Consider the following 22,807-nt stretch of genomic DNA (forward strand, 5'->3'; position numbering starts at 1 on the left):
AGGGGGTCTCATAACAATGTTCATCACCTTTAACAAGCTACAGCTCCCAGAATCCCTTGGGGGAGGCCACAGCTGTTTCACAGTGCTTTAAAGGTATGGTGGGAATGCGGACTAGGATTAGAGGTGACCAGGCTCAAAGCAGAGTCTGCCTGGGAAGCTCCCCCCAGGACTCTGGGCCCATCACGGCCTAATCTACATCACAGGATTTGCTGTGAGGGAAAAAACTGTGGGCAGAGGAGAACCATGCATGCAACTTTGAGGTCTTTGGAGGAAAAGGCAGACTATAGCATGCAAGTAATTATTTGCAGAATATATGCAATTGATTATTTGCAATGTTCTAAGTGGCTAATGATTCACAGACAGGTTGACTTCAAAGCAGCTGGTTGACCACAGCAGGTGAAAGTGACTGGACTTCCACTGCAAAACACACACACACAGAGAGAGAGAGAGAGAGAGAGAGAGAGAGAGAGAGAGAGAGAGAGAGGCTGGATGCTATTCAAACCACACAGGGGAAATCCAGCATGATGCTTTTTTCACTGTGCCCAGGTTTATCAAGGGCAGCACTCTCCCTTAACCCAGATTAAACATTAAAACTAGGAGGGAGGGGATCTGGCTGATGTAGCTAAAGCTCCCTCACGGAACATTTGTTTACTACCATGTAGCAATATCTCCGCCCAGTGGCCAAGTGCTAAAGTGCTCCTCCTAATGCTCCCAATCCTCTTCCACAGGAATGGGGAATTTGTGGGGGTCCCCTCCAGGCGTTTCTTGGACTCTAGCTCCCATCAGTCCTGGCCAATGTAGCCAGCAGTCAGGCACGATGGGAACTGGAGTCAAACACCACTGGACGGCCAAGCATAGTAGTCCCCCACTTTGCCCCAACATTTTCACCAATGGAGATTCAGCAGGCACTTTCTGTATTAATGTTTAAATATTTGCTGAAAACTTTTCTATACTGTCAGGGCTTATGAAGACTAATAAGAAAAAAGATTCCTGTAATAAGTTGGCTGCTTGATATGCGATTTCAGTTTTTATGAGGTTTTGTATTGTATATATAATAATTGTATAGCACTTCCACATCCCAAAACTGTGATTTATAAGCATTTCTATAAATAATCAAACAAATAAAAATTTCTCATCATTTATGAAATCTTACCCCCACCACACACGCTAAGACTGTTTTGACAGGCCAACACTAAAATGCTTCTCTCCCTCTTCCCCTCTTCACAACCCTGCATTGACACACTAAGAAACCACCTTAATGAAAGACTCAGAGTACTTTAATTTTTCTCTTGAAAAAAGACACACATCTGGAATATTCTCTGTATACTATGGCATGGAAAATAGGATGAAATGGTGTTTGGCAACAGTTGTTAAAAACAGGTCCTTTCCAGTAGCAAAGCTGTGATAAGGTGGAAAGTCTTAGAAGTCTGAAACTGGAAACACTTTGGTGGTGGTCAGCTAAGTCAAGGATACTGTGCTGCTCTGGTACCCAGAATAATCTTAAGATAAAGGCACTTTCCCTTCTGTCACCCCAAAATTAGCACCGTGTTGTTACAACCCTCAGCAACCCTGATGTGGAGAAGAACCGAGTGTTTCTTCTGTAATGCTGTGCATTGAAAACCAAGTGTCGTTTGAGCAAGGAAGGATGCATCATGTTTCCAGCTGGGTTTAAACATACAAAAATGACAACAGCATTTAATTGCTTGTGGAGTGCAAGGCATTGTGCTCAGGATAAAATCAGGAGGAGACTCTGACATCTTGCCTATGTAGCTTCCACAGATGCAAATTCCACCCTGCTCTCCAAACCCACCCAATTTTAATTCTTACATGAAACTTTTGGTAGGTTGTAATGGGAAGGTGGTTCTGTGGGAGTGAAGGCACTAAAATCTCAGGGCATGGAGATAACCACCTTTACTTTTTCAAAAGGGTCAGCTTTCTGGAAAGCTACTGTAGTGTAAGAAGAGGAGAACCATGTGCACCTATCACTCTTCCAGAGTCAGTGCAAATACACCTGAGTTTGTTCTGCTGGGCCCACCCACACCCAGGCCACATATACTGCTAATAGCTCATTAAGGATCCTTGGCAAAGAGGAACAGAGGTATCAAGTATCAGGAAAAATGCTGGAGTGAACTGTGTTTGAGTCCTTTTGCAGAAGAGGGGTAGTTTCTGAATCCTGAATTTGGCGGTTTGGTAGATTTGGCATCTGTGGAGTCTTTGCTCGAGCATCTCTCTGAAAGAAGCAAGAAAAGTCTAGTTAGAACCTGGACTGTCAGAAAGGAGAGTTCGCATATGCTTCAATTGGGCTGATCCTTCTTATAAATCCTGGTGTGGAGAGTCAGCTTACAGTGGAACCTCGGTTCCCAAGCGCCTCCGTTATCGTACATTTCAGCTTCTGAATGCCAAAAACCCAGAAGTAAATGCTTCTGTTTTCAAACGTTTTTCGGAACCCGAACGTGCGGCGCGGCTTCTGCTGAGTGCAAGAAGCTATTACAACCAATGGGAAGCTGCACCTTGGTTTTTGAACATTTCGGAAGCCGAATGGGCTTCTAGAACAGATTTCATTTGAGAACCGAGGTACCACTGTACCACATCCATTGCAGAAAGTGAACATTTTACCAGAACACACCTCCACACAGCAGGAATCTGGCCTGCTTTGCATGCAACACTAACAGCACAGCTAACTAAGTGTTCGTGTGCAAGAGCCTCAGGCGTGTGCCCTTTCTGTTCCTCTTCAGTGTGGCTATGAGCTGTCACTTCCATTTTAAACGAACCATAGTTTAGTGTTGTGTCCAGACACTGTGATTAATTTTAATTCTGTTTTTTAAAAACAAAACAACATGCCAGCTTCGAAGACTACAGTTTTGAAATTTGCTTGTTTCAGATGTTCTGAACTATAATTCCAATCATGCCTAGTCAGCATAGCCAGTAGTATGAGATGATAGGAGTTGTCATCCAAAAATTCTGTAGGGCACCAGGGTGATAAAGGCTGAAGTAAGCCATAGCTGACTAGCCTCGGCTTGCCCAGGTTTGGACATAATGCTAAGCTGCAGCTAAACACAGACGTGAAAGCTTCCACTTTCCACCTAGCCATGCTGGAAAAGGAGAAAGGGGAAGAGTAGCCAAGCCTGAGCCCCAGTCACTTCACCATAGTCCAGTGTTACATCCAAACACAGCCTCAATCTTTTACCACACTGAGGTGACTGAAGTTTCCCCTCACATTACCAACCTTTACCACACAAGGGCACCTTTGAACAAGATACTGATGAGGCAGAATTGATACATCCCTCCATCAGGCTAATTTCCATCTGTGTAAGAATATGCAAACTGCACAAATATCTAAAGCTCACATTACCTTCACACCTACAGCAGCTGGTCAGAATAAACCAACAGCTTTATCTGTTTCGCTGCCTTATATTTCATCTTTCCAATAACGCTAGAATTTAAGTAAAGCCAAAAGGCGGTAATTCCAGACAAACCAAGAGTAGGCAACTTCTTAGCACAATACATACCTGATAAGATTCACCGTTGTAAGATAATGGACCTTGTTTAGATGGCATTAAAAAACAACAACATTGAGGCAAATTCCTGGAGAACAAATCTTAGCAAGGCTGTTGGTAACTAAAACAAAAACCCCATGTTGGGAGGCAGAAAGCTCCCAAACTTCGGGAGCTGTGCGTAGATAGTTTCAAAAGACACCTTCAAAAACAATGTGGACTAGGATTTCTGATCCGGAATGTATTTCTTACATTGGAATTATAGCAAAGAGTTACTTCCCAAAATCCCAAGCAGGCCTTCATAAACTTGGATCCAGCTTTATCATCATCATTATTATTTTCAAGAAAAATGAGGTGGGCAATAGCAGGGTATGGGGTGCTGGAGGAAGGGGATCCCAGGAGGCTGTTGTGAGCAAGAGGGATTACCTGGGTGGAACTCAAGATGCCCACCGTTGCACCTACGTCATTTTAAAAGCACCCAACCACTGAAGCAGCCGTTTGAAACCAAGAAGGTTTTAAACAGAATGAAGATACTTTGGTTTTACAATAGTTGACATTACCTTTTATTTTCATGTATCCACCTATAGTTTCGCTTCCTTCCGAGCTGCTGAGTTGATGTTTTTTTCTTTGGAGATGGGGTCGGTCCCTTTAGGTCCTGACCCCTTATTACTACTCCAAAATAAAAAGAGCTTTCCCTAGAAAACAATCAGTCTGGTTTAAACAGTGTTTTATGCTCTACTACTAGGTCTGTTTGGTTATTTATCTGAAGAAAGGAGAAGATTATCATTTAAGTGAGGGGTGATCTTGTTTTTTAAAAAATAATAATTTCATCTGAAGAATAAGATCAAAGTAATCACTGGAACTAATTTATGGAGTCTAATTTATTCAATGTTTGGTAGAAAATGTTTGGTTTTCTAGATACAAGATGATTTCCATCTTAGATTTATTAAGAGATGTCAAGTGTTACTTAGGATTTTTTTTTTTTAAAGTTGGTTCTCAAGCCAGATTCAAAAATGGTTTGTTCACATCTCTCTCTCTCTTGTTTTTTTAAAGCAATGCTTTAAAAACTCAAATCTTCTCCCTTTGGAAATTTAAGGCAAGAGTTATAAGTCTGCAAGCTTCCCCTATGAGTTATACACACACACACCCACACCCTGTATGTTATTTTAGCTCACAGGGGGCTTTTCAATCTGTCTATCCACACAACCAGCTTACAAGGTAGGCCACTATTATAGATGGCCAGCCAAGCGGCAAGAGAGAGAGGAAGGCAGACAGAACTTGGCCATGCATCATGGCTGGCTCAGGCATTTGCACGTCTTGGGGTCCAGGCAAAGTGTTTGGCTCTACTTGTCCCTCTGCCACATTCACTTTGCTCAGATTTCCCAATGGGGCAAGAAGCAGCGAGAGAGAGAGAGTTCTCTGTTTGCATGCCCGGCTTTTTCAGGATAAGGCTTCCCATCTAGGGGGCTCTTACCTGTGGGCCCTGATACTTATAGCCAGGGCTGGATCCAGGATTAGAAAATTTTGTGGCAGACTGGGTCCGCATCTCAGTGGGCCCATCTTTCAATGTCTGTTGAGAGAATGAAGATTTCACGCGAACACCATTCTCAACTGGCTTGAGTGAGATTAGAGCTTCATTTAATTACTATAGTCATATTTTTTACTTGATAATCCAGGCTACGAATCACAGATAGCTGTGCAATTGAGTTGGAAGGAATTCTTATTGTTTAAAACAAAGTGGGCTTTAAAGAATCAGGATTCAACCTTCTTATACTTTAATGCCCAACAGTGGCAGCATCTCAGAAGAACTCCAGCTGATAAAAAAAAAATCATGCTTAAAAGTTTAATGAATATTAAAACAATCAGCTAAGGAAATCAAGGAATGCACTCTAGTTGGAGCTGCAAGTTGGAGCTGCAAGGCTACTTAACAGCCCTTAGTGAGCAAACTACCAGCACTATGCCTTCATAGGGGGATTTTGTCCATTGAATCAGTATTGCACAGGACCAAACTGGACACATTATTCACAAAATAGCTAATGTATAACTTTTTAAAATGTAAAAAAATTCCTTCCAGTAGCACCTTAAAGACCAAATGAGTTAGTTCTTGGTATGAGCTTCCGTGTGCATGCACGGGGAGGAAGACAAAAAAACTCTAAATTTAGAGTGTAGTCAGGACAGCAGAACATTTGATAACTTTCTTGATCAGCAACCAGTAACTGTTATTACTCCTGGAAGGAGGAAGGAAACTGGCTGATTTGTGAACAACAGCAACATCATATGGGCAGAAGATGGGTCCTGGACGATGGGTCTTGGTACATGAGGCCACCAACTTGCTGAAGCTAAGTACCGTACTTTTCGCATCATAGGACGCATTTTCTCCGTCTTAAAAACTAAGGGGGAAAGTCTGTGCGTCCTATGGAGCGAATGCAGGGGGGAGGCAGGCAGGAAAAGCCCCCAAGAGCCCCACACAAGCTTCGCGCGGCTCTTGCAGGCTTTTCCCCAGGAGGGAGAAGGGACTGACGCGGCCAGTCAGTCCCTTCTCCCTCCTCTAGAAAAGCCTTGCGCAACCTCTCCAGCCGGTGGGAGGCTGCGCAAGGCTAAAGAGGAAGCCAGGGCAGCGAGCGCGATCCACCAGAGGTAGATCTTAACCCTTGCCTCACCTGGGAGATTCTCTGGGCAGGAATTCCCTCAGCTTAAGTGGGGTGGGGAAAGTGTGGCAGGTAGGGGGGTACCTACCTAGACACTGAAGCCAGTGTCTCTCCGATGAAAATTGGGAGTGGCCATTGTGTGAAGTGGCTGTGGATCTCCTGCCGCAGAACTGTAGGACTGTATAGAGTTAGGGGGGGCACCCGAGGGTCATCTAGCCCAGCCCCCTCACAATGTAGGAATCACAGCTAAAGAACGCCAGGCAGATGGTCCCCCAACCGCTGCTTAAAAGCCTTCAGTGGTGGAGACCCCCAACACCTTCCGAGGTCATAGAATTGCAGGGTTGGAAGGGAACCGCAGGAGTCATCTAGTCCAGACCCGGTGGACAGCGGGCACGATCCATCCCGTTGCGCAAGGCTAAAGATGCTGCGCAAGGCTAAAGAGGAAGCCAAGGCAGCGAGCGGGATGGATTGCGCTTGCTGCCTTGTCTTCTTCTTTAGCTGCGCTGGAGAGGTTTAGCTCCTGGCTGGAGAGGTTGCGCGGCTATGGATCCCGCTCGCTGTCTTGGCTTCTTTGCTCTTTGGGGCTGGGGGGGGGGGAACCCAGGACTCCCCCGCAGCCCCGAGAAGCTCTGGGAAAATATTTTTTCCCCCTTGATTTTCCCCTCTTAAAACTAGGTGCGTCCTGTGGTTCGGTGCGTCCAATAGAGCGAAAAATATGGTAGGTTTGGATCTGGTCAGTGCCTGGGATGGGTGCCACCTGGAAATTGCATTTATGCTGCCTTTGATCACATGTTGGAAGAAAGGTGCAAGATAAATGTCAACTAAATATTGTTGAACTTAAGAAGTCCCGTCAGCCCCCGGCCAACATGGCCAATGGCCAGATGAGATGTGAGCTGTGGTCCTGCAACTGCTGACAAGCCACAGATTCCCAACCCTGTAAAGAACTATAGTTTGGTCCAAACCTCTATGTCTACTCATCACTCATCTCTTCACATCAAGGATGACGTGAATCTAATGGGCCAGCATTTCCCCAAATTTTCAGGGAGGGGAAAGGGGAGCTGTGCTTGCTGGGGTTGATGGGCAATGGGGTCAACAACATCTGGAGGATGCACTTGTATACCCTATACCCGTGGATCTCAGGGTGGTTCACAACATAAAATTAGAATATAAAAAACACAAAATATGGTATTTTGGATAAGGAATTTGTCAGAAGAGTGAGGGCTGGTGATAAATATGGGGGAAATCCCAGTGTCTTCATGAGAGCATGTGATTTGGGAATTGCTGAAATTGGCCATTTCTGACCCCAAGCCAATCATACGTATGATTACCACACCACTTTTCAAAAACTGTCAGTTTACACATTCAGCTGCCTTTTGTCGAAGACACAGTAATCAAGTGATCTATGCCGGGTTGGCGCCTCCGTCAATGGCGGAGCTCCTCCGATCGGGAGGAACTTACTCCGTGAAAAACAGGGTCTGACCGCCACGGCGAAGGCGGAGACGCACTGAAATCACAGGTGGAAGAAACCTGTGAACCTGGCATTCGGCTGGCACCTTTTGCGCCTCCCCTACTCGCGGGGAAACCCTGTTTAGGGGATCCGGAGCGACGTGGGGTGAGCGGCGCGGTGCCTTGAATCGACCGCTTCTTTCACGGAGTGAAGCCGCATTGCTGTTGCTGGAGAGCGCTGACTTTTTCCTGTGGACAATTGGATTTTAAACAACTACCCGTGAGTAGAACGGAAAATTGGATTTTAAAGTATCTTAATTCGGCGCCAAAGTGGGAAGGTCATAAACAGGAAGTCCGCCTTCCGCTTTTGTAAATAGACTGAAGCAAAGATGTTACAAGCTAAAGTCTTTGAAAGCTTTTGATAAAGGATTAAATTTCCATCGGTTAAAAGTACAAAAAACCCCTTGGAAGCAGGTGAAGAGGGGGGAAATTTTGAACCTGGTAAGCCTGCAGGAGTGAGGGGAAGATCAAATTACCTCAGCTCTGAACCTGGGAACGGCTGCCAGATGACGCTTGGGAAAGCTTACTGACAGAACGGATTTGACAGCTAACTAAAATAAGAGCAAGATACTGTTTCCATTGTCCTCTTCTGCATTTAAAATGGAGAAAAAGTAACTGAAAATTGAAACTATGATTATTGCCTGAGCTGTGCTTGAAAGAACTGATACAAGTGGAGACTGTTTCCCTCTAGAGGGAGCCTTTGAAATTGTCACAGGAGTGTAACTGGGAGGTCTCCAGCTGCAAGATAAGGATTCTGAGAACCAGAGATTGACCTTGGACCATTCAAAATGTGGATAGGAGAAGCTACAGTGGTGCCCCGCAGGACGAACGCCTCGCAAGACGGAAAACCCGCTAGACGAAAGGGTTTTCCGTTTTGGAGGCGCTTCGCAAAACGAATTTCCCTATGGGCTTGCTTCGCAAGACGAAAATGTCTTGCGAGTTCCTGTGGGTTTCCCCCCCTTTTTTCCCCCTTTTCCTAAGCCCTAAGCCGCTTATCAGCTGATCGCTAAAAGCCGCTAAACCGCTAATAGCGCTAATCCGCTAAGCTGTCAATGGGCTTGCTTCGCAAGACGAAAAAACCGCTATACGAAGAGCCTCACGGAACGGATTAATGTCGTCTTGCGAGGCACCACTGTATTTTGACTGCATTATGCAAGACGAACTATTTGCTGGAAGAGATTCATGGAAAGATGGATGATATGACTTTTAAAATGGATAATTTGGAACAGAAAGTGACTAATATGGGACGAGTACTAACACAGAAATAATTCAGGACCTGGCACAAGAACCTACCCTGGCAGAACAAATGGTGGAGGAAAAAGAGAAAGTTGTTGTTTTTGAACCTAAAATAACACAAGCGGGATCCTTAGTTCTACAGAAGCAAATTGAGGACTATAAATCGAGGCCTTCTATGATTGAATTTAGAAAAAGCCAGATTCTGAGGATTGGATCCCGGCTTGGACTGAAGAAGAAAAGTTGGAAAGATCTCATTATCCAGGGATTAATTGACTTTTGGGATATGGACTTGGATTTGAAGGAGATTGAAGTTTTGGGGGGCTTTGGATCTGGAGGAATCTTGAAATATGTTCTGAAACACTGTACAAACCCTAGCTTCAACTATGGAAATTTGGTTGAACTGTCCAGAAGGAATAAAAGTAATGTTAGGATGGAGCTCTCTCGAGACTTGCACCCAAGCATTAAAGGATATGAAGAAGATCTGCGGAAGGGACATGGAAAAGAGTTAAGAGCCTCGGACATAAGATCCCCAGGTTGATGGAATGGAATTGACGGAAAGGACCGGCAGAATCCGAAACCAGGGAGAGGAGTTGATGGAAGAAGATTGGAAAATTTAAAGTTTATATATAGAAATATCACAAAATTAATGAGTGATAGAAAAATGATGGATTGATATTTTATGGATTTAGCAGAAATGTTATAAGGAATCAAACACACACAAGCATTTTAGTTTTAATGTTAAAATAAGGTTAAGGGAAGAAGAAGAAAAAAAAGAAAAAATTGGTGAAAGGAGGGAAAGTAAAGTTATATTATATTGAGATTAATTACAGAACAAAAATAAGAAAAGATGGAAAGGATTTGCTGAAATAGATAATTGAATTAGAATACAAAAAAGGGAGGTGTGAGGAGGTCAAGGAAATAAGCGAATGAAAAATAAGCTGGGAAGATTAGTTGTCTTTTTTCTTTTCTCTTGTTGTGATGTGTTGTTTTGTTTTTGCCTGGTGTTATTGTTTTTACTTTTGCTTTTTGTAATCCTTGAAAATTTTAATAAATATTATTTTTTTAAAAAAAGTGATCTATGCCTGCATGAACCTACTCAGAGTTTGTACACCCACCAAGTAGTTATTTGGAACCAAATTAAGTGTTTTATTCGTGAAAAGAGAAGTGGGGGTTGGGGGCAGGTGGAGAGAAATAATTGCCCCCCCCCCCCGCTGCCTGGAAACCCTTCTCCCTTCAAAACAGCCAGGATCCCGATCCGGTGTATTAACTCAAAGGCACACTGCACATGACCAGAGGCATTCCAAACAAACAATAAAACCACAAGGAATGAGTGAGTTATGTGCTTCTGACTGGTCTCAGTATAGTCTCTCTCTGACCCAGGAATTGAGCACCCTGCTTGTTTCAATAACTCTTCATTCCCCCCCCTACAAAGTTCAGCCTTTTTCATTCTGTTTTTGACTTTTCCCCCCATTCCTGCCTGAAAGTATTTGGGCAGCCAACCTGGGGACCTGCTGCTTAAGAAAAACAAGAAAAACACAGACACATCAAAATCCCAACTCTGATCCTGAGCTGAAATCCTCGCCACCACTTCTTGATCTTAAACAAGGAACTTATCTACCCATCTATTCTGCGTTCTGACTTCAGAGGCTGCCAAGCCTTGGAGGCAACAAAGGGGAAAGACTACAGCACCCAAGATTCTTTCAACCGGAGACTGAACCTGGATCACTGAGCTGTGCACCTTTCCTCCGAGTAGTCCTTCCCTATTGCAGCAAGCCAGGCTTCCAGCACTGGTCAGGTGGTGGCAGAGTCTGCCAAATTTGATCCTACAGGCCATGCCAGACCTCACCAGAACCCATGGAGGGAGAATGGATGGGAACACCCAAAGTCATCAGCTGTACTTGAGGGTCGATTTTTTAAAATTCCACTAGGAAAACCCTTATGTCCCTGCGGAGATGGCCGTATTGAGTCAGTAGCTCATGTGCTTCTGGCTTGCACTCTTTATAAAGATTTGAGGAGTGAGGTTATTACCCCTCTACTGCTATCCATACCAGATGGCTCAACCTTTGCTACTGTGTCTTTTTTTCCAGCAGATCAAGATAACCAGGTGACAGCAAAACCCACAATTTTTTTAGCAGGGGCAATTACAATAAGATGTATTATTTTATTACTTCCTAACGTTCAATCCTAGAGTAGTGCCTAGATTCCCTAAATTGGCGAAAACTGGGTAAGATTAAATTAATACAGTTCTGAAGTTTATTTCAGTCGGTAGAGCATGAGGCTCTTAATCTCGGGGTCGTGGGTTTGAGCGTTGCAGGGCGTGGACTAGATGGCCCTCAGAGTCCCTTTCGATTCTGTGATTCTAACACACTTTTCAACTTCCGAGGAGCATGACCAACTTCAAAGCAAACCTAATGAATAGTAGATACAATGCTATCAATTTAAATGGTTTTAAGAGTCCATGTCAGAACAGGTTGCTTAAGCTTGCCTCCTGCAACATTTTGCAACAAAGGGATTTGCAACTGAACAGACTTAAGTCAATTATACAAAGCAGCACAGAGCAGACAGGAGAGGCTCCTTCAGGCAGCTTCAAAGAATGGGGGATGGGCAAGAACAACTTCCTTTCTAACTATGGGCTACTTTTAAAATGAGGATGCATTTTAAATCACACTTTAACCTGTATTTTAAATTGCCCCCCCATTATGTTTTTACTGTAATTTTACTGGTGTTAGCTGCCCTGAGCCCAGCTCTGGCCGGGGAGGGCGGGGTATAAATACGTTGTTGTTGTTGCTGCTGCTGCTGCTGCTGCTACTAGTTCCCCGACCCCCTGGTCACCTCAAATATAGATTGCAATTATTTTTAATGCCACACATGAAAAGGATTCCAAAAGGAAATCCTAGCAATGTTGAACTCAACTCAACTGGTAACTGTTTTTCTCACATGGCTGTGAACATTTGCAAGCTTTTGAAGGGACAGGTTTTTCCTGTTTTCAAAAACAGGAAAATAATTTCTAGTAGCACAGGGCGAGAAAATATACTTGCTTACTAATAGGAATCACATTTGTTGTAAAATTACTCAATCCGCCATCGCAAGCAGCTAATTTAGTAGCCCCTCTCTTGGTCTGTCTTCCCCAATGTGGGAATGTTTTGGATGGCAACTACCATCAGCCCCAGCCAGCCTGGCCAGTGGTCAGGGAAGGGGCATCTGGAGGGCACCAGGGTGGAGAAAGCTGTCCTACTCCAATAGCCCGTTAACATACTTGTTTGTATTATCTTCAAAACTCACAGCCAAAATCACTGGAGCACCTTCCAAACAAACTGATGCTTGCCCAGAGTCCACTTCGTCCCATGCATCAGATGGAACATCTAGCGCACACCTATATCCCTTTGACAGCAAGAACTCACATCACTGGTCATCCGTCTTTCAACGCTAACAATGTAGCACCACCAACCTTGGCAGATGGTGACCAGGAGATTTACAGAGTACCTTTAAATCAGGGGTGGGGGGCCAGTGACCCTCCACAAGTCACAGAATAATAGAATTGTAAAGTTGGGGTCCTGAGGGTCATCTAGTCCAACCCCTTCAGCCCCAGCAAGCATTGCCAATAACCAGGGGTGATGGGAGTTATAAACATTGGGTTCTATGCCCCTGCTTAAAACATTGCCAGTGAAGAAGGCACCTGTGGGAAAACTCATTGCTACATCACCCTACTGATTTGGTAACTATTTTGGTACAGCACAAAATTCCAAGTCACATTCTAAACAAAGCCACTCAAACTTTGCTCCCTCCCGCGCACTTTAAAAAAGTGTGAATGCGCATGATGTGCGAAATCCAGGAAGTCAAAGTGTCTTGTCAAAAGATCCTTGGAAATGCCTTTTCAAGTCATGGCATGCACAAGCCTTTTGACAAATCACTTCAATGCAGTTACAGATAGGTAGCCGTGTTGGTCTGCCATAGTCAAAACAAAATAAAAAGATTCCTTCCAGTAGCACCTTAAAGACCAACTAGGTTAGTACTTGGTATGAGCTTTCGTGTGCATGCACACTTCTTCAGATACACTGAAACAGAAGTCACCAGACCCTTCTATATAGTGGGAAGGTGAGGAGGGGTATTACTCAGAAGGGTGGTGGGATTGGGTGATTGGCAGATAGCTGTGAGGAGCCTGTTGACGACTCTTAACGACTGCAATAGGTCTTACAGGAAAAAGCAAGGGGTGAGAAGGTGAAGAATACGCCAAAGAAGGTGAAGAATTACGCCAAAGAATAAACGGACATAAATCCGACATCAGGAACCACAAGACAGAGAAACCAGTAGGAGAACACTTCAATCTCCCAGGACATTCTATACAAGATCTCAAAGTAGCTGTTCTATTACAAAGGAATTTCAGAAATAGACTGGAAAGAGAAGCTGCTGAATTGCAACTTATTACCAAAATTAAAACCATGGAGAGACCTGGTCTGAACAAAGACATTGGATTCTTATCTCATTATACATGACAAAGCCATTTTTCACCTTATCACCCCTTGCTTTTTCCTGTAAGACCTATTGCAGTCGTTAAGAGTCGTCAACAGGCTCATCACAGCTATCTGCCAATCACCCAATCCCACCACCCTTCTGAGTAATACCCCTCCCCACCTTCTCACTATATAGAAGGGTCTGGTGACTTCTGTTTCAGTGTATCTGAAGAAGTGTGCATGCACACGAAAGCTCATACCAAGTACTAACCTAGTTGGTCTTTAAGGTGCTACTGGAAGGAATCTTTTTATTTTGTTTTCACTTCAATGCAGATAGGGATTAAAAACTGATAGGACAAAGACTTCAGGCATCTCCTTTAATTTAATTTAATGTTTTTAAAAATACTGCAGATTTCAACTGCAGAATTCTGGGCTGAAATGTGTGGTTCTATACCTCCCTTCTCCAGCCTCTAAAAAGTTGAGATCTCATTACTGCCTGTCTAGTGTCATTATATCGTTTAGTCACAAGGTATGTATTTGGGTGGAATCAGGAGTATCCGGGGTCTATGCTTCCTGGTTGCAAAGAGAATAAAGTTCTTTTCAAACATCTCCCTCTAAGCCTTCTACAACAACTACCGGTACTTTCTGTTTCTTTGCCAGGTGACCTATTTCATTTTTAAAAGCAAAGCTTCCTACATACAGCTGAACTTCAAGAGTGACAGAATCACATCAGACAGCTGTTCAAGGAATGTACCACCTTCAGCAGCTGGTGCAGAAATAGCATCTTTGAATGCACACCATGTTAAATACAAGAAACCTCCCAACTTGTAGAAAACTAGTCTTTTTTTTGGGGGGGGGATGTAAATATGACTTTTTCTTCTTCTTGCCATTCTACTTCCCATATTGGAAATGGGAATGAAAGCATGCCATTCCCTTAGATTGCCCCCTCAGTTGGTGGTGCAAATCCATCAAGAGTCACGCCATAGAGTTGTTGCAGATGGTACAGCCTGGCTCTGAGTTTTGGCCTTCCTTTATAAAAGGTGAGAGGATAAAAAGGAAAGCCAAAACCTGCATTCTGAAACAAATATGAATTTTCCAGTTTGAAAGCAAGTCAATCATGGGATTTAAGGAGCAAAGATTTCAGGGGTTCAGTTTTGATTTGATTTATTATTTTATTGATGTTGTAATTATGCACCAATTTGGATTTTTGTCATAAACAGCTTAGTGCATATTTACATGGAAAAGTGAAATAATAATTTACATAATTCAATTGATAATAATGATGTCGTTTTATTCCTACCTTGCTCCTGAGCCCAAGAAGAGTTGCGGTCACAAGCAGTAAACCTCCCAGGGCGACCAGGATATACTGAGCATAGTTCAGCACCGCAGGGATAGTCACCATAAAGGTACGGTACATTGTGAGTACATCACCATCGATCTCTCCGCTCTGCGCAAAATGAAGAAATGGGTGTCCATATTTTAAAATAAATAAGGTTATGAATAAACCTAATAAACCAAAGATAAAGAGCATAAAAAATACTGATACATCAGGCTGTAAGCAGCATAAGGTTGGACTTACGGCTCCAAAACATTACAAATAATACTCATTTCCCCATGAACTTGTTTGGCTGGTTTATATGTATTATTTTGTAATGTTAGCTTAATCACAGTTACTATGGACCAATTTTTTTCAGTCTATTCATATACAGTAAGATATATACTCCCTCTGCCCCCAGTTTTTAGATATTATAAACAACAGCAGTTATAAGGTTGAGCACTAGTTCTTGATCATTTTCCAGAATGGCATCTTTTAGATAACCAAGCAGAAATATTTTAGGTTCCTAGCGTATATGATTTCCTAACATATCAGAGATATTCGCCTGAACAAATTTCTAGAATACTTCTATTTGAGAAGAATTCCAAAAGATATATATGTATATGCTTTATTTGATCCACATATCCCAACATTTATCCAATCCTAATTTGTATATTAAATTCAATTTAAAAGGCATTACATACCATTGGCAGAGGGTTTTAAAATAGTTCTCCTTTAGGTTTGCTGGAATTATATTAGAATGGAAATTGTCCCAAATAAAGTTCCATTGTTGCCTGGTTATTCTTTGATCCAAATCTCACACCCATTTTCTAACATATGTATCCTGGTTCTGATCCAAGTTCAACTAAAGTTTACAGAATCTTGCAGAAGTTTACAGAATTATGCTTTTATCCAAATGAGAGATAAATAGAATTTCCAATTTCCCTCTTTCCTGACTTCCCCATATCAGAGAGGTCGCACCTCTAATTTGAAAATATTGGAAGAGGTTCTTATAGTAGCTAATACTGAGAGAAGAATTTCAAATTTAGATTCCCAATTCTTTACTTTAAAACACAGCATATTTTTAAGCATATCTCTTTTTTATCAATTCTTCCACCTCCAACAGTGGATCTTCTTTAAAACATTCTTTTAACTTAGTCAATTTTGTTGTGTACCCTTTCTGCTAGGTACTGTCATATCACCACTGCTTGGCTTTTTAAAAAAATACAGAGCTTTGGCCGCTACCCTAGGTGATTTTTTTCATTCCATATAAAATACTGTAGCATCTCTGTCTCAGGCTGAGACCCCATCTGTCCGCAGACTGTCTCACCAGAGTGGTGAATGCTCTAGTTATCTCTCGCTTGGACTACTGCAATGCGCTCTATGTGGGGCTGCCTTTGAAGGTGACCTGGAAACTGCAATTAATCCAGAATGCGGCAGCTAGACTGGTGACCGGGAGCAGCCGCCGAGACCACATAACACCGGTCTTGAAAGATCTACATTGGCTCCCAGTACGTTTCCAAGCACAATTAAAAGTCTTGGTGCTGACCTTTAAAGCCCTAAATGGCCTCGGTCCAGTAGACCTAAAGGAGCGTCTCCACCCCCATCATCCAGCCCAGACACTGAGGTCCAGCGCTGAGGGCCTTCTGGCGGTTCCCTCACTGCGAGAAGCCAAGTTACAGGGAACCAGGAAGAGGGCCTTCTTGGTAGTGGCACCAGCCCTGTGGAACGCCCGCTCAAAAAGAAGAACAACTACCAGACTTTTAGAAAGCATCTGAAGGCAGCCCTGTTTAGGGAAGCTTTTAACATTTAACAGACCACTGTATTTTAATATTTTGTTGGAAGCCGCCCAGAGTGGCTGGGGAAACCCAGCAAGATGGGCGGGGTATAAATTAGTAGTAGTAGTGGTGGTAGTGGTAGTAGTAGTAGTAGTATTCTGACAGTATTTCAGATGGGACAACTAATGGAATGCTTAGTAGTATAATTTCAATTTGGGGTAGGGTATTTTCCCACACCAAGAGATAGATTAGGAATCTAGATTAGGGTATTTTCCCACACCAAGAGATAGATTAGGAATCCCAGAATTCCAGTTCTTTCTCCAACTCACAAAATAGCTTTTGATGATTAATCTTTACTATATCAGATTGGAAAACTGAGCCAAAACTAACAAAATGAATTTCAATAGGGACATTTTCTCATTTAAGTTGAGAATAACTACTTTTGCTGGCATCCGTCTGTCCTGCGAGACAATGGAGTGTGCCTCTGGCGGTGAAGCGCAAGCCTGTGTATGGAGTTCCTGGGTTGCCCGGACAACAAGATCCCCCCCCCCCCCAGCCTCACTGATGTGGTCCAAAGGAAAGTAGAGCAAAACGTTTGGCACCAGCTTGGCTGCAGGAGTTGCCGGAAGGAGGCATAGAAGGCATTATCCAACCCTGTGAGGGACTCCACCCAAGATTTTGTAGGGTTTACTCCTTAGCCTTTTCTTCTCCCAAAGATATCCCGCAAGGCAGAGGAGGTTTAGCATCAGTTTTTCTTCTCCTAGATGGGGTTGAAGAGCCCCATCTGCCCCTCACTTCCCTCTACAGCAGAAACCGCCTTCTTGATCTTTGGCTCCACTATTGGTCCTGTCTGCTCAATCTGCTGGAGCCTCTTTTCGCAGGCAGGCAAAGTCCCTTACTCACTGAGGGTGTGAGACCCATTGTCTACCCTCACCTGGTCTAGTTGGCCTGGCAAAGCCATTCCCGGAATGGGACTGCTGTCACTGGCTGACAACTTCTAGAGGAGCCACAGGTGATAAGCTGAGTGCAAGGTGGCGACCAAAGGTAGACAAGCTACCCCAGAAGGCGCAGAATGTGTCTCCCACCAGAGGTACTACCCCTCCCCTAATATAACACAGGGGACACCTGAATTGCCAGCAGCAGATGTGAAAAGTATCTAGGGAGTTAGATTGTAAGTTTAACATAAGTCAACCATGTGATACAGCAGCAAAAAAAGCTAATGCTACTCTAGGATGCTTAAAAGCTGACATGGATGGGGCCAGGCCTGCTTTCTTGTGGAGAGCATTAATTAAAGGGGGGGTCATCATTGAAAAAGCCTCTTCTTGTGTTGCCACCCTCTTCAGAGGATGCACACAGGGCTCTGGCCCTGGTCACCACCACAGGCAGCCCCTGGAAGGTGGCACAAGAGGAAAGGAGGCCTGGGGACTGGAAAAGGTCCCCCTGTCACACGCTGTAGTGCTGGGCTCCAGGGTCTAGGCAGCATTTCCAAGGGTGGCCCCAGATTGGCAGGGGAGACAATGTTACATGCACATCTGCCTCTTTTGGTTCATTTTGCAGAGCCTAATCCAGACAGTAACAAAAGTGGCAAAAATAGTTGCATTCTGACAAAGGGGTGGGGTGGAGGAGCTTTTTCTAGAAGAGATTATTCTGGACAGAGGCGTGATTCATGGCGAAAAGATTTAAAACTTGAAGTCAAGTGTTGAATAAGCCATTACAAAATTGGCTTACGCAAGACCAACAAACGTTTAAACACCCCCACTTTAAAAAAATAAAAAATAAAAGAGGAAGCAACAGTGTTTGGCCTGATTCAGCCCACTGCAAGCTTCTCACAACTCACCTCTGAGAACCAAATGAGAGGTAACACGACTGTCTTGATTGAGCCTGTTTGCCTGAAAGATTAGGGGACAACAATGAGAATTGCAAGAACTTTTGATGGTGTGACGGCTGGTTCAACATTCCTTTCTGGATTTAGGGCCCAGCTGAATGTTACATGCGAAGGCAGAGGTGGGAGGTCTCAGGTCCAGGGGCCAAGTGCTTCCCTCCAAGCCTCTGTATTGGGTCCTTGGAGCTTTCCCTAGCCACATCCCTTTGCTGTATAGGCAAGCTATAGTTGATCTTATAGTTTTAAGGAAAATGCTCCTCCAGGAATTCATCCCTCCTTGAATTCTGTTACCTGGATGGAGTATGGCCTTGAACGGTGATTAATGCCTCTTGCTTGCATGAGTAGAGAGGGGAGGTGTGCGCATGCATGCATGCATGCGCTCATCAAAACCTTTGGTTTTTTGTAAAGCTCATTGGTGGGGAAGCTCAGACCAGGGAGCCAGATATGGCCCTGCATGGCTTGAGAAGTTTTCCCAGGCCGCCCTCTCACTCCAGAAACACCCACGGTAACTGCTCCGCTTTTCACCTCAACTGTTTTTGCATGGCTGGAATATGGTCCCTGAATTCTGATAATGCCTTTTGCTTGTCTGGATGGAGGATACAGGGGTGGGTGTGCGTGTGCATGGGTGTGTAAAAACTAGCCTAGTGTACACAGATAAAATTTACATTCGCTGCTCTGTCCATTTCTGCCTCTGCTCAACACTGACATGTGGCCCTGGAAGGCTGCACAGATTGGAATGTGGCCCTCAGGCTGATAAATGTTATCCATCCTTGCGCTAAGGTGTACAGTATATAAACCCCCAGCAACCTGATCTGGCCAAAGCTGGCTGAGGAAGGGGTGGATCTGGGTGAGAAGAACAGCCAAGATGGAGAGAGCAGAGGGTCACAGGGTTGAGAACAAGCAGGCTCGTGGCACCTGGAGAACTCTGCTACCTACCAGATGCCGGGGACTCTCTTCATGAAAAGATTCAGCTGCAACTTGATGGAGCAATTCATAGGAATGCCAGTCAACTGCATTAGGAGGAAAGAGATGGATTTTATCTTTTAAAAACTTTCCCCCCATTTAAGTACTTTTACACTGCTCTTCCAGGATTGACAGCCTAAAAATCAATTCACAGCAGCAGCAGCAGCAGCAGCAGCACACAAAACCAAATGAAAGCCTTAAAAAAAAAGCAATGAAATGAGATAGCAGCAGCAAAACACTAAGTCACTTTTTAAAAGAAGTCACAGTATAGCAAAATAAAAAGCAACCATCAAAAGTTTGATAAAGTCTTTATTTCCAGGGCTCTTGGTTTTATGGCTGGCACAACTGGCATGGAGTGAAGTGGGGGAGAAACACAACACTTTTTATTTCAGCATGGCAGAAAGCACATATACCCTAGATTCTAGCACTTGTCAAAACAAGAAAATCTATGAAGTCAGTCAGGCAGAGAGATACTGACTGGTCCAACATCACTCACTGAACTTCATAGCTGAGAAGGAATTTGACCTTGACATCTTTGGTCACATTCCTCTACCCCACAGGCAGTAAATGTGCAGTGGTAGCCGGTGCCCATGGGGACCGGTAGGGTGAGAGGCAGGGAGCCCAACATTAGGTGGCGCCAAAGCTAATGATAGGCAAAGCCTGCTATTCTACTTTTGTCCTAATCTTCCTCCCTGCTGAGTACAAGCGCAACACTTGGACTAAGCAGGAGGAAGCTAATAGGCAGTGCCTCCCTCTGCACTGGGTGGCAGGCAGGTGGGGGCCAGTTTGTGGGGCAGTGCCCCATTTGCCCTGATAGACCAGCCTCCACTGCCAATGTGGTGCCTTCCAGATGCTGTGAACTATTCCTCACATTGTACCTGTCCATTGGTCATGCTTGCTGATGGGAGTTAGGAGCAGTCACATCACAGTGACTCCAGGTATATCCCTCGCGTGTTTGGGAAGCATGGGCCAGAAATGAGGAGCCAATACTGAAAACGCCCCTCCCTGGCTGCCAGACGTGTCACCCCTGACAGTGGGGACAGCCAGAGGAAAACCTCTGCCGCAGGACTGGCCAGGTTCATTGACCCAGAGTAGTCAAGACACAATTCAAACCCCCCCCCCAAAAAAAAATCATTTTATGCCTAGTAGTTATCTTGTTGAAGCAATATACCTCCTAGCACCAGCCACTGAATATCTTATCTCCTTAATTACAGTTACTTCAATAAAGTATTTATTGCTGTGGTGCTTGGTTTTATGGTTGACACAACCAGGGTGTGTGGCAGGGAGAAGCACAATCCCTTTTATTTCAATATGACAGAGAGTACATACGCCTTAGGGACGCGGGTTGTGCTGTGGTCTAAACCACAGAGCCTAGGGCTTGCCAATCAGAAGGTCGGCAGTTCGAATCCCTCGGACTATGGAGCGAGATGAGCGTGCAACCTCAGAGTTGTCCGCAACTGGACCTAATGTTCAGGGGTACCTTTACCTTTTTTATATATGCCTTAGATTCCAGCACTCATAAAGATAAGAAAATCCAGCATGTGCTCCTGATGTTACAATGACGCTCACCTGTGGCCCATCACCATGACTGTGGCTTGCAAAAGCTAGAGGGTTTGCAATGAAGCCAGTGGGTTGTGCAAAATGTTAGTCCCACTCTGAGGAGCCCCACTGAAACTAAGGACCATGACTAACCAGTTTGTTAATTGCAATGGGTCTACTCCAAAGAAACTCACGTTGGATGCACCTCATTACCTCCATGGGTGAGCAAATTTCCCAAAGGCTTCTGGGATTTGCGTGGTGTTTTTCTCAGCTAGAACCCCAAGGGCCACCAACTCGCCAGGTGCAAAATGGCAGCCTGGAGGACAAGCCAGAAAGATGGCAGAAGGGGTAGAGTCAGTTGCCAGATGGACCCCAGGAGTCACACAGCAGCCTTGTTCATGTGACATGCTAAGCCAAACCATGACTCCACTGTGAACATGCTTCTTCCCCTCTCCATCTTCCAACCCTTCTCAGGTACCACGTATATAACCTGGTTTGTCATGTAACCCCAAATCATGGTTTGTTTCAGAAAGGCTACAACTGATGAGCTAAGACCTAAGCTCGGCTTTTTTCAGGCTTAGTGTTCATGTGTTGTTTCATACTACTCAGGTTTGCACAACAAACCGCACATAAGCTACACAAACGCTTGTTTGTGCTACCCATGGGGGTGGTGGAGGCACATTCACAATTAAGCCATGGTATAAAACAAACCATGGCTCAGTTCAGTGTCCTAACCAGGCCACTGAAATGACCTGCATAACAAAGCCCAAAGCTAATTCTGATTAAGTACAGATTAAGGATGTAAATACAAAAACTGTCATAAAGAACTCATCAAAGACAACCTATTAATATTCCTATCCTACAGGTATGGAACAATGAGGAAGAGAGAGAAGAAATTAGTATAAGGTGAGCTATGCATACCCTCCTACATTTCTCCGATGAAAATAGATGTCCTAAGCAAAAACCATTCCAGGATCAAATCAGAAACCAGGAAGGCTTCTGTAAATCCGGGACTATCCCTGGGAAATAGGGACAGACCACTTGGTGGGTCTGTTAGAGCTAAGAGCAAGTCTGAAACCTTTGCCAGCCTACTGCAAAAACCATCTAGACATCTACTCGTTGATCCTTGATGGACTCCCATAACTCTTCACACTCCCACTTCTGTCCAGGTATAAGAATTACCTGCTGTCAGGAGGAAGCTAGTGCTGGCATTTCTACCTGAGCTGCTTTGCAGATCTGCCTTCTTAAAGAGAAGAGTGATCAGTGACTCATATATGACAAGAAGCCTCTCCCAAAGGCAACCCCTCTGACTCCATCAGGGCTTTTATATTGCAGCACACTTAGCATACCCTGGCCAACATGCCTTGGGCCATTTTCCTTTTGAGGTGGGGCAACCAGAATGGTAAACAGTGTTCCAGGTGTGGTTTCACAATCAATTTTTATAATGGCAGTTTGATAAAGCGTGTTCTCCTTCATGGAGAGCACATGTTGCGGTGGGGGCTAACAAGACACCCCACTGTTGCTGGGCGGGAAAAGAATGTTAGCCACCATTACAATTGGGTTCTATCTGTTGCTGGGGAGATTTATATGTTGCCATTTTGAGATTGACAGCCATAGCTTTTAAATACCCTGCGCGCAGCACTGAGCTTCCTCTTTTCACTGCGCACATCGGATCACCCACCCTCCCTCCCTATGTTCAGGGTTGTTCGCTTGACCTTGCAATTGCCTGTCATGGGATCATCTGCTTTGGAGGCAGTGGCCCAGTAGGAATTTTGTCCATTTGGCTGATTGGCTGGTGCCATTTGGTTTTTGCCTGCTGCATAGCAAATTGTCACAGTTTGTAAGGGGCAAAGAAAACACAGGTCATTCACCAGAGGGTTTTTTTTGTTATCTTGACACAAGATAATCAAAGAACACTATGGGTCAGGCTGAATCAGACCAAAGTCCCCTGCTCCCCTTCCAGCATTTCATTCTCACAGCAGCCAACCAGATGCC

General features: G+C 44.3%; 2 protein-coding genes across 4 annotated transcripts in view; one reads left to right on the plus strand and one right to left on the minus strand.

Annotated features, from left to right (window-relative positions):
- AACS (acetoacetyl-CoA synthetase) overlaps positions 1-22,807 on the plus strand; it is a 415,323-nt gene that overhangs the window by 193,863 nt on the left and 198,653 nt on the right. The gene's annotated exons all lie outside the window — the stretch shown is intronic.
- Positions 1,260-22,807, minus strand: part of SCARB1 (scavenger receptor class B member 1) — a 59,937-nt gene continuing 38,389 nt past the window's right edge. Inside the window, exons 9-14 of one of the 3 annotated variants that reach the window (XM_079957788.1) lie at positions 19,247-19,320; positions 18,266-18,317; positions 14,636-14,782; positions 4,969-5,064; positions 4,055-4,189; positions 2,093-2,230 (exon numbers count right to left, since the gene is read on the minus strand). In XM_079957788.1, coding sequence (XP_079813914.1) covers positions 4,076-4,189; positions 4,969-5,064; positions 14,636-14,782; positions 18,266-18,317; positions 19,247-19,320 — 483 coding nt within the window. In that variant the 3' untranslated portion in view covers positions 2,093-2,230; positions 4,055-4,075. Of the gene's footprint in view, positions 2,231-4,054; positions 4,190-4,968; positions 5,065-14,635; positions 14,783-18,265; positions 18,318-19,246; positions 19,321-22,807 lie in introns of all 3 variants that reach the window. The other 2 variants (XM_079957790.1, XM_079957789.1) reach the window with 2 other exon arrangements.

The sequence above is a fragment of the Podarcis cretensis genome, assembly GCF_951804945.1.
Source record: "Podarcis cretensis genome assembly, chromosome: 16".
Taxonomy (NCBI): domain Eukaryota; kingdom Metazoa; phylum Chordata; class Lepidosauria; order Squamata; family Lacertidae; genus Podarcis; species Podarcis cretensis.